Source organism: Alosa sapidissima, chromosome 10 (genome assembly GCF_018492685.1).
Source record: "Alosa sapidissima isolate fAloSap1 chromosome 10, fAloSap1.pri, whole genome shotgun sequence".
Taxonomy (NCBI): Eukaryota; Metazoa; Chordata; class Actinopteri; order Clupeiformes; family Clupeidae; genus Alosa; species Alosa sapidissima.
The window spans coordinates 33,571,479-33,589,585 of record NC_055966.1 but is presented as its reverse complement, the minus strand read 5'-3'; the positions used below and the strand labels follow the sequence as shown (position 1 = coordinate 33,589,585).

General features: G+C 39.7%; 1 protein-coding gene across 4 annotated transcripts in view; it reads left to right on the top strand.

The window, feature by feature from the left end:
• Positions 1–1,640: 1,640 nt before the first annotated feature.
• Positions 1,641–18,107, top strand: part of LOC121720197 (carcinoembryonic antigen-related cell adhesion molecule 6-like) — a 40,310-nt gene continuing 23,843 nt past the window's right edge. For 2 of the 4 annotated variants that reach the window (XM_042106158.1, XM_042106156.1), the window contains exons 1-3: positions 1,641–1,716; positions 4,671–4,994; positions 14,116–14,388. In XM_042106158.1, the coding sequence (XP_041962092.1) occupies positions 1,671–1,716; positions 4,671–4,994; positions 14,116–14,388 (643 nt within the window). In that variant the 5' untranslated portion in view covers positions 1,641–1,670. The remainder of the gene's footprint in view (positions 1,717–4,670; positions 4,995–14,115; positions 14,389–18,107) is intronic. The other 2 variants (XM_042106159.1, XM_042106157.1) reach the window with 1 other exon arrangement.

Below are 18,107 nucleotides of genomic sequence, written 5' to 3'. Positions count from 1 at the left end.
GCTCCGGAGTATTAGGCATATTCGATCTACATAAAAATCAGGTAATAACGTTCGCAGTGGCCATTTTGTTGATATAGAAAATGCATAGATAGGTCTATTTAATGCAGCTGTCAATTGACAAGCGTGACAGCGCCGATATTATCGTTGTAGGCTATTTATTTAAAATATCCCATATTTTACTACTCTCATAACATTAGCCCTGTCTCTGTACTGTTGTCCTGTTGCTACCCCCTGCCCTTCCATGCTATCTCCGTGAGAGCGAGAGAATTCTCATGTACCACATTAGCGTTTTTGTTCAGTGAATCTTTTGTTAAGCAGTAAGGGGTTTGGTGCCTTGCTCAAGGGCACTTCAGCCGTGGATGTGGGCATGGGAGAGCAGTACTCAACCACTTCCCCCACCCACATTTTTCCTACTGGGTCTGGGATTGAACCGGCAACCCCTCAGTTACAAGCCCGAAGCCCTAACCAGTAGGCCACAGCTGCCCTTAAATTTCAATTGAACGTGTGCTGTGCTGCTATGGAAACCTAATTGCGTAGGCCTAGCCTAAATTGTTATTTTTTAATTATGCATGATTTACTTTTTATTAAATTCTTAGGCTGGAATTTTTGTGTTTAAATGTAGGCTAGGACTGCTTCAGCCTCTGGCAAGCTTAGAGGGGGCGGCAAGCGACTGGTAGCTTGAGAGCGATGTGTTGGAGACCCATGGTGTAGGACAACAATTTTTCATTGGCAACAGTATTAAACCAACCAACAATATAAAATATTAAGAAGAAATTGAAACCATGTAGGCAATTATTATCCCGGGTTCGGCTTTTTGGGGGCCAGCCTTTATTTGTCCGAATCTGAGGCCCGGCTATAGGCCTACAGTAGTTTTCCTTTGATTGGGCTTCACAGGCGTCCGAGATTGATTTCAATGATCCAAAGAGCCCTGAGACACAATACCATGCATGAGTTTAATTGAAAAACAAAAAAATAAATGTTTATGACACTTAAATCCAATGTGCATAATAATTTGTAACACAGTGTATTTCTTGGTTTTACCCACCTCCTTTAACATGGACCCTTTTAACACATGGACTTTTTATACACATACAAATTTAAAGAAATGGTTTGAATGAAATGAATAACAGGTGCTTGAATGTGTTCAGGGAAAAAAGAGGAAAAGCAAATGTGAACTAATGTTAAACCACAGCATACTAAATGTCATGTCATAAAATGGTTAGGTGACAATAACAATTTTCCCAAGGAAAAAACCTGATTTGAATTGGTGAATGAGGCAGACATGTGGGAAGGCATCAAAGTGACATTGCAACAGTGGAATAGTAACAATTATTCCTCTCTGAAACTCTATTGCAATTCAGTATTGTACTCACCAGAGGTCAGTAAAAGCTTAAGTGTCACACAATTACAGATATATGTTGATGTCCCACAGTTTAATCACATACTGTACAATAACCAACACTTTTTGGCTTAAATAAATATAATCTAACCTTCACTCTATTTTTTAAATCTTTAAAAATCAAAGCTACAAAGCCTCTGTAGTCTGTATTCTGTCCCACTTAAATGTGTTCCATTTTGCCTTGTCTTTAGGGTTAAAGTACAGCATGTTTTTGAGTGAAGGTAGATTCAATAAACACACCAGTTCAGATAGTGTGTTGCAATTGAGCTGAATGGATTCTCACACTTTACTCACCCTTTGGATACTAGCAGCAGTTGGTAAGAGGCATGATTTTAATGGTTTAATGGATGAGGAAAAATATCATAAGTAATTAGGGAAAGTGGTTAGGGAAAGAGTGACCATAAAATTCATGTTTTGTGTACTTCAGTAAGACATAATATTGACAGCACAGTGCACCGGCCATAATTATGTTTTCAATGGTTAGACATGTTACTCTAATTTGTTTTTCCTCTTGATGTTGGCTATGAAAAGATTCATGTGGGCTTTGAGCACTGATTTATACTTCCATTTCTTGTGTAGAAAATGCATTTGTTTCAGGGTGGTTTTATTTGTATGTTTGATGTTGTTATATAATTACAAATGGACAATATCATGTATTTCAGACATAAACAATATACAGCCAGTACAACCCTGTGCATTAACACATAAATATCAAATTATTCAAAGCCTTCTAAAAAGCTTTCAGTAACCACATTACTTGTTACAGTAGTGTATTTCTTTGTTACTTGTTACTTGTATTACAGTAGCTTAAGTGTTAGCTTTCAGCGATCTAAATATAACACAATAGATTCACTGTATTAAAAATACAGGCTCCCCAATGCAATAAGACTCAATAGACCTTTCATGATACTCAAATGTTTCACGTTTGTTTTATTTTTTTTAATCAAAATGTCATATGGCCACCTCAATGACTAAGTTCTCCTTGACATGACTTTTACCGCAACATCTGGACATTCATGACATGCATCTGTAGCATTTTGTCCTGAACTCACAAATGCCAACCTAGCTGGTGCCCCACATCAGTTCACATCATGCTACATTAATTACTGTTTTACCTTACCACTGTGCAGCAGAAATCTGCTCAGCGGATTACAAAACTCTGAAAGAGGCATAAAGTACAGTACCCTCCAGAATTATTGGCTTTAAAAACCGGTATAAAAAAAATCTGTTGGTGATTTATTGTAATCTCACAATGACAAAAATGAGGAAAAATCCAACCTTGAAGGGAAGCACATTTATTTTGGGAAAAATGAAAATCTCATAAAGAAATAAATATTTTTAACAAAAACACTTCGCTCACAATTATTGGCACCCCTGCTTGTAATACCTTCTTAAGCCTCCCTTTGCCAATAAAACAGCTTGTAATATTCTCCTATGACACCCCATAAAGTTGGAGAATACAAAGCAAGGTATTTAAGACCGTTCGTCTTTGCAAAATTTCCCCAGATCGTCCAGATTCCTAGGTCTACACTTGTGCATTCTCCCCTTTGACTCACCCCACTGTTTTTCTATGGAGTTTAGATCAGGGGACTGAGATGGCAATGTCTGAAGGTTGATTTTGTGTTCAGCAAACCATATTTGTTTTGGTCTGGACATTTGTGTTGGTTCATTTACCTGATGAATGATCCAATCATGACCAACTTTTAGTGTCTTGGCAGAGATTGACAGATTTCCTTTGAAAATGTTCAGGTTTTTCTTGGTGTTCATGAAACCATGCACCTTAATTAGATTCCCAAGGCCTTTGGGAATAAAAACAGCCCCACAATAGCACAGCCCCTCCACCATAATTCTCATTAGGCATGGGGTTCTTTTCAGTATAGCCATTCTTCTATGTATGCCAAACACACCTAAAGTGTTTCTAGCCAAAGAGCGCAATTTTCATTTCATCTGACAATAGACCACACTTCCAGACAAAGTCACTGTACCATTCAGTCTCTTAAATTCCAATTAAATTCTTGAATTTCACTTGCATTTCAATTGAGGTAGCAAACAGGAAGCAGAATTGCAATTCTGATTTTGCACAACCCTGCTGGACAGTCTTTAACCTGGCATGCCCTCTAAATAATCTATTAGCAGTGAGGTCACTTTTGGGGACTCAGTAACCCCAAGATGATACCTTTGTCTGTAACTCTCCAACAGTGCTTCTTATGGAATCTTACCATCCTCCATACTGTACATGGGGGCAAGATAATCATGACTCTTTGTCCAAGCATGTTTGTCACATTTCCAGATGATTAGAACCTTTTCATAATTGTTTTAACTGTAAATATAGACATTTTCAACAAAGTACCTAGTTGTCATAGACATTCTCTGACTTACAAATGTCAACACACTTTCTTTCTATTTAACTTTAGTGTATTCTCTTGTCTTTCCTATGTTGAAAAATGACTAGAGGATTTAGCCTCTGTGTGACTTTATTTTCATACCATAGTAAAAAAGAAAGTCATGAACTACTTCTGAAAGTTCACAGACACTCTGATTAATTTAAATAAATTGAAATTAGATAGGAAAATGCTTCTGTTATGTTTTGTTTATAAGATTTTACAGGGGTGCCAATAATTGTGAGCAATTGTGTTTTAGAATATTGGAGGAATATTAAAGAAGAAAAATATTTACTTCTTTATGAGATTTTCCTTTTTCTCAAAATAAATTTGCTTCCCTTCAAGGTTGGATTTTTCCTATTTTTTTCATTGTGAGATTACAATAAATCACCAACAGATTATTTTTTATACCGGTTTTTAGTCAACTTTAGCAGAGGTGCCAATAATTCTGAAGGGTACTGTATATATAATTCAAGTAAATGTTTGGGTTTTTTGCTTTTATGTAGATAAGATAGGATAGTTGTGACAGGAAAATAGTGGGAGAGAGATGGGGGTGGGATTGGGAAATGACCGCCATCCATAATCAAAATAGCAGGTTTGAAAATAGCAGGAGTAAATGAAGTAATACAGCAGCCATTGCCTTATCACCAGTATCATTTGACTAACATGATATCTATCTTTAACCACACGCAGCCCATGGAAAGTTTTTCAATGTGGCTTTTGTTGACCAAAACAATGTGTCTTGCAGCAATGGTGGTGTGGTAGTGTTCAGCTGAGTTTATAAGTTTTATTTGTTTGAATTCATTGAAAAGTCAAAATATGTTTACAAAGCTTTGCAGTCTCTGTTGCTACTTTGAGATATTGATAGTATCACTTTCCTGCTGCCTCAGGATTGTGCTCATGCCAAGATGAGTTACTGCTAGATGGGCCTCTGAATAGAACAGTTGGAGGGAATGTGGTGTTCACCCTCATCAACCCTCCATCTATACCACCTTCAAGAATCACCTGGACTTCTCCAAGCATAACAGAGATCATCACTACACTTGATGATGCAGAGAAGATACATCCTGATTATACTGGTAGAATCTCTCTGAACAAAAGCACAGCATCACTGGAGCTCAGCAACCTGACTCCCAATGACACTGGGGAGTACACTCTGAGCATCTCCATAAATAGTGTACCTCAACAGGCGAAAACATCACTGACAGTGTTTGGTATGTACTTTTCCACACAAAGAATAGTGTCATAACTATGTTACATAGCTCAAGTCAAGTATTTCAATACTTTTTCGATACTTTTTAAAATATACAAGTGGGACTTTTTGAAAAGAAATAAACTAATCTGACTAATCTAAAGTAGGCTAGTTCATTTATACACTCAATACTTGGTCGGGCTGATTTTGCACAAATTACTGCATCACTGTGGTGTGGTATGGAGGCAATCAGCCTGTGGCACTGCTGAGGTGTTATGGAAGCCCAGGTTTCTTTGTTAGCGGCCTTAAGGTCATTTGTATGTCTGTATCTCGAGTCTGGTGTCTCTCATTTCCTCTTGACAATATACCATAGATTCTCTATGGGGTTCAGGTCAGATGAGTTGTCTGGTCAATCAAGCACTAATACCATGGTAAGCATGGTATCCAGACTCTTGGGACCTTGATTTGACCCTGATATCCAAATAAAATGCTATATTTGTTTTTTAATGTGAAAAGAGGAGTTTGGACCACTGAACAACGGTCCAGTTCTGCCACTCCTGACACTCTAACCTTGTCTGTGATTCAGCAGTGGCTTGACACTAGGAATGTAGCCTATTTCCTGGACACGTCTGTGTGTGGTGGCTCTTGATGCAGACTCCAGCCTCAGTCCACTGTTTGTGAAGTTCCCCCAAGTTCTTGAATTGGCTTTGCTTGACAATCCTCTCAAGGCTGCTGTCGTCATCCTTGGTGCTTGCACACCTTTTCCTACCACGCTTTTTCCATTCCAGTCAACTTTGCATGAATATGCTTTGATACAGCACTCTGTGAACACCCTGCCCTTTCAGCTACCTTCTGTGGCTTCCCTTGTGGAGGGAGTCAGTGAGTGTCTTCTGGACAACTACAGTACCAGCAGTAGTCAGCAGTCTTTCCCATGATTGTGGTCTAATGAAAGATTCACTTTTTTAAAATAATTTAGGTGGGAAAAATTAACTACACAATACACAATATTCAAATTTTTTGAAACCCACCTGTAGTGTGATCATTCACACCAGTGGCCATCCTAGATTCTGCTCAACCCTCCACACACACACAAACATACATGGAAAATGATGGCTTGTGTCATATGTTTCTTTTTCATATATTTTGGAATTCATACAAAATGTATATCTTTAGTAAATAATGAATAGTATTGTATAATCTGCATAATTATTAGTAGCTAAAAAGATTTAGTGATTTGAATACTTTATATTGTTTTTTTAAACTATTACACTTAGGCATATCTTTGATGTGGTGTGTAGGTGTACTTGAGTGATTTCCCTAAGTTGCACAAAACTAGGGAACGTTCTGGGAACGTTCCTTAACGGATAAAAAATGTATCCTTAATATAACGTTCCCTAAAGGTATACTCAGTGCCCGCTTAGAAGGCTTCGATTTTTCTATGCTCGAGTTTTAAACATGGTTGAAAGAACGTTCCACGAACATCGCCGTAACCAAAGATTTAACGATGAAGGAATGTTCCGACGAGAAAACTTTCCCGAACGACCGTGAGGGAACGTTAGCAGCGAACAAGCAAACGTTCGCAGAACTTTCCCCGAACCGAAAATTGTTTGCTGGGCAAATCAATTTGATATTAGTCTATTATTATTATGTGTTGCTGTGCGGCCACAGCACCACTGAAACTAGTAACCATGTCTCACTGTTTATGGCACGACAGCTGCGCATAAGTGTGTGTGAGGAGAAAATACGTGCAGTTGTTCAGTAGTCATTACCACAGGCGTTGAATCACTAAGTGTAATTTGAGAAGAGAGAGAAAGAAATGAGCCTAGAAAAGAGGAAATGTGGTGTGGTGTTATTGAACATATGCAAAAAGCCTTAAGGGACTGTTCGTTATTTATAAACGGGGCCACCGGAGGAAAATAGGGGAGGGTCATGTCTTTTTTGTTTTTTGTCTAGGAGGGGGGTCTCCCATCTTTTGTATTAATGAAAACAGCAAAAAATCAAAGTGGCTTGTTTGATTGTTGATTTCTGTCGCCATATAACGTTCTCTTTCGATCCATAGCTCTGTCAACATTGAACAATGAAAATAAAGGAGATTTCCCGGGTTTCTCATGCAAAATACGAAAAATGTCAACATTCGTCCCCATTAACGTTGGAAGGGTTGGAGCAACAAAGTAGCCTACTTTATTCACGCCTAACAGCCTGTATCCATTTGGTCAACTTTATCCAGCCCTAAAAAAGCTAAATTTAACTTTGGTTTGCTTGTAGTTTACTGTGTAGCCTAAGTTTAAACAGTGTGCATGCTTAACATAAAGCATACTTGTGCTTCATTCATCCACATATCCAGCTCCTAACGTTTTGACAAGCATTTCTACCAATTGACCTCGTTCCTGCCCATCTCTAGCTTTGCTGTCTTCATCCTTTCTGTTTTTGTTGTTTGCAAAAAAATATATAGTATTTATTGGTAACCAGCAACAAGTGCAATTTGTTAATCGCTTGTCATTCTCTCTCCCGCCAACAAAAATGTGTTACGTTTCAAGTAGCAGTGCGTAATTCTGCTTCATAAAGTTGGAACAAATATATTTGGTCATATAAATAGCCAGTTTATGGTCTACAGTGTAGAGTTGGTAAGTTATGGTAGGCCAACTTGGAGTGAATACACAGGGGGAATTCTTTGTCTACTCGTAGCTGAGTAGCCTGGCAGGTGCGCACGTAGACATAGCCTACGGCTGAACACTGCAAGCGCCAATGAATCGTGCTCTCACGACAACTACGTCGTTAACTTAAATAGGCCTAGGTTAACATCACTCTGAGTTCGCATTCAAGCAAGCAAAATGAAGCAGGATGTTTTGAATACTGGAAGGGCAAGGGGTAACAACAGGACAACACATTGACAGGCCAGAATGCAGGACTAATGTTATGAGAGTATTACAGTAATATGGGACATTCTACGGGAAAATATTAAAACGGCAAGACAGCGGGGAAAAGTTAAAATGATAAACCCGGAAAAAGTTGGCATGTTAGGTATTTTTCGGTCCCTGTGATTATTTGTGAAATTGTGCAAACGGCAAAAGGAGTAACTTTTCAAGCAGGCTAATGCAGTTGCAGGAAGTGTGCATTTAGTTTCCATGCTTATTGTGTTTCTACAACAATGTTAGTGAGTAAATCCACTGAAATGGCCACCATCTTGGTGAAGTGTGATGTGTAAGATCAGAAAGCAGAGGTTGATTTTATCTTGGTAGCCTAAGTCAATTAGCCTGGTGGGCCATCCTATATCCTATATCATTGAAATGTATAGTCTGGCATTGAACCATTCTCCTCGCTTAATCCAAGGGGCGGGCAGAGAATTGTCTTTCAAACTGCTTAGGCATGCAATAGGCCAGCGCTACGACCATATCCGTATCCGGTCGTCAAAACAGCAAATACATCCTTCTTCGAAAGGAATGACTTAAGTGCATTGTGTTGCTCAACTTTCAAAGAAAAGCACAAGTCCAACTTCTCCTAAGTTGACGCCAACGCCGATTCAAACAACCGCTCTTCGTTCGCCATAGCCACCTTCCTTGTTGTTCACCGTCGCAGGACTGTCGTTATCCTGTTAAGCCCGCCTTAAGACTCTCTAACAAAATAGAGCGCTGTGATTGAATAACATCCACGGTGTTAGCCAATAGAAATCCCTATGGTTTGATACTAGACGTACAGGCTGAGCAAATTAATTTGCCGCCGCTAGGGTGCGTCTAGATTTCTAGGCTATAAGTCGATGTGTTTTCATAGTGCTTAAGAGCGTGGGCGGAAGGTATCGACAATAGGCCGGGGAGGGTCATGTCTTTTTTGAAAATGCTGCTGGAGGGTCGTTGAAAATTTTCTTGCAGACGGGGGAGGGTCATGCAACTTTTGATTGAAGCACTCAAAATCCCTCCGGTGGCCCCGTTTATAAATAACGAACAGTCCCTAACTGCTGAATGCTTAGACTATACACTTTTCTTACCCTATTCAATGTTGATCACACTGATCAAACTGCCATTACATTAACATTAGGAAACATTAGGAGGTGGGGGGTTAGTAGGCTACATGCTCAACTGAAGTGATCCCCACTGAATGGGGATGAATAAAGCTGGAGCTCCTGCCTACACATAAACGGTGTGGCATCTCGGACTCCAGCATAGACCTGTAGCACAATGATCTGACGCCAACTTGCCCTGTCATCCTGTCTTTACTGGACACTGTATAAAATAACAGGTAAGGTTGTTAGCGTTATGTGTCAGTGTTGTGTATCAACAGCTATGTATCATTCACATCAACACATCCTACAAGTAGCTAGCCTGTCGGTTACATGATAGAGCTACCTCACGCGGCTTAGTGTTAGTTAGGCATAACGTTACGGTTGACAGACAACACTGTCAAAGTATCCTAAGCTAATGTTGTGAATTCACCCTAGACACCCTTGTGTTTACAGTGCTACTCAGATACTCATCAATGAAAATAGCAAATGATCTTTGCTATACTATATCACTTATCAACCTTCTATAAAGAGAGCTAGCTAGAGCTAACATTTATTTAGTCGGTTAGATAATAGATATGTTCATAGTTGTGTATGTAAGTGCCCATATACAACCTAAAATCCTTGTCCATTTTGATTGATGGGACCTTGGATTTCTTGCAGATCCGGTGGACGTCTGTCATACTCAATTTTGGGAGCTCTTGAAGAGAGCGGGTGTAAAAAACGGCTGTCGCCATTGTTGCACCGGAAACAGCTGAGCAGTACTAAGTAGAACGCGGAAGTGATTGTGACTGATTGTGCAAGTAGCGAATTTGACAGGTCTGGACTGCAGACAGGCCATTTTAGCACCTGAGCGCTATGACAAGTTGGATCAGTTGGATAGTTGGAAAGGCCCTCTCCTCTTTAGCCCAGAGGAGTCCTTGACTTCCAAAAATAATTGCAAACCACAGGACCCTTTTCCACGTTACCTCAGTCCATTTTAAATTAGCTCAGGAGAAGATAAGACGGTGGCATTTCTGTATCATGTCTAAATACAATTTTGTCTTTTGCATGGTAAAGTTTAGGGCAATTCCATGGAAAATTACGTTTTTTGTAACATCCATAACGCCAATAAAATGTGATGGTATGGTATGATGTAAATGATTACATGTAATTTGAGCATTTGCTATTTTTGGCTGAAGAATGTACATGAGAAAAATGCACAAAAAATAAATGTTATCATTCACATCATACAAATACCAAGGCATTTCACTGGCGTTATGGATGTGACCAAAAGTCAATTTTCCGTGGAATTGCCCTTTACACTAGCATTTGTGAATTGAGTATCAAACTGTGCTCATAAACAATGGTTATCAGAAGTTTACCTGATTCCATAGTGATTTTCTTTACAGAAACAGTTCTGGTTTTAATGCAATGCCATCTGAGGTCCAAAAGACCACAGCCATCCAATATTGTTTTTCAACTCTGTCCCTTGTTTGCAAAGACTTCTCTGGATTCTCTGTGGATTCTATATGAATATGTTAAGGATGGAATGTACCGTAGATGATGAAATCCCCAAATTCTTCCTAACTTTAGGTTCTCTAAGCACAGTTTGGTAACGTCACTTCTGTTGAAGTTTCAAACCAAACAGAAAGCTAGCTCGTCCCTCCCTCCCCCTCCCTTCTGTGCAACTGAAAGTGTCATGAACATGTGGTCAAAATGAATCCAACACACACATCTCGTCGGTGATTGGCTGGAACAGTTTGTTATGTTTCATGGTCCAGGCTGGACCAAGCTGTTTTTTGTTGCAGTTCTTGGAGCCTAGGCTGTCCACAGAGACTGCGTTTTTTTAAAAGCGTATTCAGGGGACAGGCAGCTAGCGGATCGTGAGGAGATGTTCCTTGTATGTGACAAAAAATGTTTTAGCTTAGAAACCGCGTAACAAGACTTAGGGAACCTTTAAGAAGTATGACTCTTATGTTTCATCAATTGCCCACACAGTGATGAATATCTCCACAACTTTACTTCTGAGAGACTCTGCCTCTCTGTGATGTTCTTTTTATACCCAATCATGGTGCCAGTTATCCTAATATGAAATATTCCTTCTTTTATTGTGTTAACTCATTGAATACCAGGCTGTTTTCGGGAGCTTTGTCCTAGAGTGCCAGCAATCTAGACCATTGTTGATGATTTTTGTACAGCCACAGCATATTCTGTGTTATAGCTATGAACATATACAATAGCTTGATTAAAAGGTGAGACTTTAAGCTCTCGGTGGGTGCAAACCGTGTATTTCTACACTCCTCTGTTCCTGAGAAATCCCAAGTTAAACAGTGGCTAGTTTTCATCAAAATCGCTGTTTTTTTCTAGAAATGGAGATATAACGTCTTTCATGAAATATGAAGCGTTGCCTGTTACTTACTTGTGTAAACTTTCCGGGAAGTGATCAGCGGGACCTGGCGAGACTGCCACCTTGTGATAGACCCATGAAAATGGCCTGGTTTTGACCTGACGTGCATGCGTCACTGATTCGACCCAAAGCGGCAACCGAGTTATGATAAAATGTCCAGATAAAATGTCCAGATTGTGCGTTTTCATGAGTTTCACGATCGTCATATATTTCATTTCCATTCATTACAGAGTTCCAAAATCACATATAAGGTGTGTTAGAGTGTCTAGTTTCGTAATTAAAAAAAAAGCTAAAAACGTAATTTTACGTTTTTGGCACTCAACGCATGGGAAGGAAAAACGTAATATTACGTTTTTGGCACTCAATGAGTTAATCATTACACAATTTTTCCAGCATTTTGTTGGCCCGGTCTCAACTTTCTTTGAAATGTGTTGCTGTCATCAAATTCAAAATTAACATATATTTACCATGAAATAGTCAGATTAGATTAATAGATTATCACATTCTGTTTTTATTTGCATTTTACACAACGTCACGACTTTTTCTGATTTGGGGTTGTAAAACATGTATAACTAAATGGCATGTGTAGTGTTCAGTGAAATGGGGTTTTCCCCCCTGCCTTATTGGGGCAACAGTCAACTATTCCTAACCCTAACTTGTTATGATAAAAACCGAATGACACTTAATGACAGAAGTGTTATGTCATAAACGTTTATGACTTGTTTATGACAAGTTCATGACAGTGTCATGTCACTGTTATGTCAATACTGTCAAGTAAAGTGTAACCGAAAGATATATTTATATATTATAAATAAATATAAATATATTTGTGGTTATCAGGTAAGGGATCGAGTTTTGCTGGAGCCTGACGGGCTGTGAGTCATGAAGGGCACTTATTTGGATGTGCAGTTGAAATGGTATTTTGCACTTCAGAAACATGATCGAGCTGTTCTAAAATGGCAGAATAATCCATATGTGCATGATATTTCCATAACCGCGATATGGCCTCTGAACACCAAAAAGACCAAAGAGCTCATTGTGGACTTCAGAAAGTCTAAAGCTGGCGCACGCACCACCCTTCTCATCAACAGGACTGAGGTGGAGTTCTATTTATTTACAAATGTACATACTGTTTACACTTATACATAGCATTATTCTACTGCACTTCATACTATCCATCCTGCACATACACTTATTCTTAATACTCTTATAATGCTACTGTATCTGCACTGCAATGGTACTGTTACCACACTGCACATAGCTGTACATATCTGTCTATATGGTTCATACTGAATATCCATATTTATTCTGTTTTTCTCTTAACATATTATGTTAATACACTGCATTTATCTATATTATTCTTACTTATATTGTTACTGCTACTACATTGCACATATCTGAACATGTTGTTCATACATTGTTCATATCACATAGCCATATATATTCTGCTCTTATAAAGTAACTGCTAATACACTGCACATATTTATATCTAATTTATATTACTCTAAACCACCTTCTGTAAACAAACTGCATACTACTGTTTACACTGCACTATGTTTATTGTCCTGCCTATGCAACAACTGTCTATACTTTGTATATCACATTGCACACATTTCTGCTTTTTTGCACTTCTGGTTAGACGCAAACTGAATTTTGTTGGGTTTGTACTTGTATTCTGCACAATGACAATAAAGTTGAATCTAATATAATCTAATCTAAAATAGCCTACACATTTCATGATGACGGCAATGCATTGGTGACAGACATTCAGAAATAGCCCCGCAGCAATCTAAGATGACACTTTTTTGAAATATCATTCATGATATATTGTCAAATGTTGTGGGAAGATTACATAGCTTAACTGCATGTTTCTTTCGTCCCAGCTAGGAGGAACGAATGAAACAAAACGTGCATTTGACTTTTTCTTCAATAACTCCTGAAAGGTTTTGTTCAGAGCTGAAAATACAACTGTGTTTGACAGAGGAGAGGTGTAAGTTGCTAGTGACACAATATTAGCTTTCAGTATGGCACAATGTCTTTGTAAGTGATCTTTAATTGAAAAGTGTTTCATTTGTCCCTGTTCTCCCTATCAAAAACACTGTTGCTAGAAGCTAGACATTTGGATTACACTATCGCATCTGTGGTACAAGATATTGACACCGCAATAACTTTTTAAAAAGACCAGAAAACAATGTTAAGGCATGTGTGGAGAAGAAGGATGGTTTGGGTGTTCTTCCTACAGGATTCACGCACGGTAGCCTAAACTATTCCATTGCTCTGATTGATTAGGTCAATTGAGCGTAGAGGCATTTCCCCCTGTATTGGTTGAAACACGCCCTATAAACACGTCCCAATGGAGCAGTATCAGACTCTAATTCTGACTAGAATTGAGTATGACAACGTCAGACTACAATCACTTTAACATAGAAAATCTGCATATTTTCAACACAATACGCCCATTTGAACTTTTAGTCTAATGGTATTTAGTCTAATGGTATTTAGTCTAATGGTATATTTTAATTCAACAAAGGTTAATTCTGTTGGTAGTATTCCTGACTAAATGTAAAATTCTGCACATCACTTACTTTGAGATACAACATTTATTTAAAAATAGGACCTTCAGAGGAAATTGGTGGTGTATGATGTTCTTCCCAAGACCTTAATTGTCTGACATGTTTAGTTGCCTTGGAAAACCATTGTTACTGTATGTGATCTGCTCCAACAATGTTAAGAGTTTTCCATGTTGTATTTCACCTCCAGTGAATATCTCCAATGTGAGAGCAGAAGCTGATCAGAATGAGCTGGTGGAGTTCAACAGTTCTGTCACTCTCACATGCTCCGCCTCTGGCACCTTGCCCTCATTTCGATGGCTTAACGGGAGTACTAGTGTCACAGGAAGTGACAGAGTTCTGCTAGACAAGAGGAACCTCACTATATTGAACGTGACTAGATATGATGATGGACCATTCCAGTGTGAAGCTTCAAATATGTTCAGTGACCACATGAGCTCTGATGTCAATCTGACAATTCATTGTAAGTGTAGAATTCATTGAGATGCAATACAGGGCCCTCCACATTTATTGGCCCTGGTGAAGTTGAGTAAAAAGAAATACCTCATAAAGAAATATATATTTTTAGCAAAAATACATTATGACATGCGAGCAAATATGGCCAAATGCAAGCTTACCAAATTTCAAAATCATAGCTGAAGCGGTTCTTGGGATAAAAAGATATATAAATTGCAGCTCCCCCTACAAATTCCACAGAACTTGACATGCATCCAGATTTTCTCTTAGTGTTATTTATAGCGAGTTATTCTGCAAGAACTGCTTGGCTTCAGGGGACGCTGTGTGCGGAGTGGCAAAATATCAACCATGTGGGGCTCCATGCATGTGCCCCGTGCCCCATGAATCATTGATGGAGAATTGTTAGGAAAAATAAGTACTCGTCTGAAAATGCCCATATTTAAAGGGGTGGTTCAGGATTTTGGACATAGGACCTCATTTCCAAGTAAGCAAGTGTGATATTTATCAGTGGAGACCGTTTTCAACACGTTTCATCCAGACGTTCTAATTGCAGAGTTCGCAGGTGCTAGGCTAGCGCAAGTCAACGGTATGTGCTAGCCTGCCACTAAAAACAGTCTTACCTACTCCACCTACCCTCCCGTGCTGCTCCCGTGCAATTGAAACTCTCCTAAACGCGCATCTCGTCTGTGATTTGCTGAACTGTTTGTTATGTTTTTATGGGCTAGGTTTGCCCAGGTTGTTATTGTTGGCATTTTTGGAGCCTGGGCTGTCCACAGAGATCGCGTTTTTTACAGTGATTCAGGACACAGACAGTTAGCGGTTGGTTAGGGGATGTTTGCAGTAAGTGACATAAAATGTTTTAGCCTAAAAAACACGTGGCATCGCTTAGAGCACCTTTAATGAAGATATCCAGGGGTCTTTATGCCTCGAATAAGTTGATGTTGCCTATAAACAACAATTAATTTTCATAGAAACAACAAGGTCACAAAGACATAATATATTTCATACCTGTGTTGAAGCATATATCCTAGCTGCCTAGCTAGGCTTACAATAAGCAGCAGTAGGCTTACAATGGGCAGCCGTAGCCTACTGGTTAGCGCTTCGGACTTGGGTTGCCAGTTCGAAGCCCGACCAGTAGGATCGGCTGAAGTGCCCTTGAGCAAGGCAACCCCTCACTGCTCCCCGAGCGCCGCTGTAGCAGGCAGCTCACTGCATCAGGATTAGTGTGTGCTTCACCTCACTGTGTGTTCACTGTGTTCGGGGTGTGTGTTTCACTAATTCACAGATTGGGATAAATGCAGAGACCAAATTTCCCTCACTGGATCAAAAAGAGTATATATACTTAGGCTACTTATATAATAAAATGCAATGTCCAGAAATGCTAGCGGTTGGCTTGTCGGCTACCTGAAGTTTGAGTGTTTAAACTAACATTTACAGTGGTCTATTTGGTGGTGTATTGGCCATGCCTAAGTTCGTTTGTCATATAAACCACAATCCTTGTTAATACAATGTAACAATGTTCATCTAGAAAGTGTTTAATCACATCAAGATGGTCCTCATTTGCATAAAGTTAAATTTCGCTCTCATTTCGCCCAATCAGGGCGAATTTCACCTCCATTCAACCTCAATGATAGCGATGCAACATTTTGCTGTGTGGAAACCTACCATTACAGTTAAAACAAGTAGTCCCAATCAACTAAAACTGTGACAAACTTGCCTGGACAAGGACCTATTATCTTGCAGCCAGGGACAGTGCAGAGTAAGAGATGGTAACATTTCATAAGGACCACCACTGCATTACTTGTCATTTAATTACAAATGTAAAAGGCTGGAGCAAATGCTATTGCCTGGAATAGTGTTCTGTGGTCAGATAAAATTAAAATGCAGCTTTTTGGCACATGCATACACATACACGATTCCTGGGTTCCTGGGTCATAAAACTTGGCGGGCATGTAGCCTTACAAGACTTGTACGGACAATAAGCCTTTTGGTCCCCAGGGGCCACTCCCCCCGCCCCCCCACCCCTCACGCTGGGCCCACCGAAACCTGAAAAATGACTAAATAACTACCTGAACTGTTGCACCCAAGATGACAAAACTTTTTTCAAAGCCCACATCAACCTAGCCCACAACCACTCATTTGTGATGTGCACCCAAAAATATGCTGGTTTAATCGCCCGTATCTCTGATTGAGATGTTCTGAACTGCACCAAATTTCATGTATATGATTACCCTGACAGCATCTGGGGGTATGTAAGTTTCATGGATTCCGTCCATGGGGGGGCCATACAATAAATGAATTTACGTGTACATCTAGTGACTGCACACCCATCGGCCTGTAGATGGTGGTGTTGAGTGAAGGGTTGCCGGTAGAGGATGATGTTGATATGTACTTTCTACTGAGATGAAAGGCACAACACACATAAACACACGCACGCAGGCACACGCACCCATAAAGACACACGCACACACACATAAACACACACAGGCACTCACACACATACAGGCATGCACACACACACACACACACACACACACACACACACACACACACACACACAGAAACACAAAGCAAGGCAAGTTCATTTATATAGCACTTTTCATACACAGGGGTAATTCAATGTGCTTTACATAAACCAAAGATAGCATATATACATGCACACACGTGTACGCACACACACAAATAAAAACACACACACACATAAATATACACACACACGCACACACACACAGAGAAATAAACACACACGCACACACATACACCCCATTAGCCCCCCCTCCCCAAAAATTGAACGTAACCCCATGCAGAGACACACATAGCAAATACATAGAGTGGCCATGAGACGCAAGGGTGTGTTGATGGGGAGGGAGCCTTTTAGTCAGGAGAAATCAAGCGCAGACAGTGACAATGAAAGTGGGTGATGAAAAAATATATGATTTTATTTTAACCGAATCCAAAACCTGAGTGAAAATATATACAAAAGTGAAAATAAAGTAGAGAAAAATATCTCTTTAAAGGAGCAGACTAGACAAATAACTTAAAACAAGCAAAAGAAAAACAGTAAGTCGCACACCCAACTGGAGAAAACACTGCAAATAAACCCGGCAGCTCGCAGCAACTGCCACACAGCACATTACGTGCATACAAGAAAAAGAAGAGCCCCCTTAGCACTCCCAACACTGGGATTTAAATACTCAGGTGCTCAGCCAATTAACCAATCACAAGGCTCTTCTAAGGATACCCAATTAACCCCACTAATGGGGAAACAAGGGGAACTCGCCCCACTGTGCAACATGCACAACTCAAAGCAAAGTAAGCTGACATACATAGAAAAGTAACATACAGACAAAGACATAACAGAACCCATGTGCACCTGTGGGCTATACTACGAATCTCGATTAGTGGGTTAGCGAGGTATGTTGCACTCAAAGCCAGGGTATGCTGTGACACGAAAGTGGCTCTGTTTCAGCGTCGCTGTATCACCATGGTGTCTTATGCTGTCAACCAAACCTGGTCGGGAGCAGGTTATGTGCTAAGTTATAGCTCAAATCGTGTAAAACTACCGCCCACTGACCAATCAATTATCTTGAAAAATGAAGTTCTCGCGTGTAGGATTTTGTCATATATCTTACAGGTGGAGCTCCGCCTCTACAAACATTTTGGATCTCAAATGCGCTTTAATAGTGTGCATGCAAATATGCAACTATGGACGTGCATACCATACAA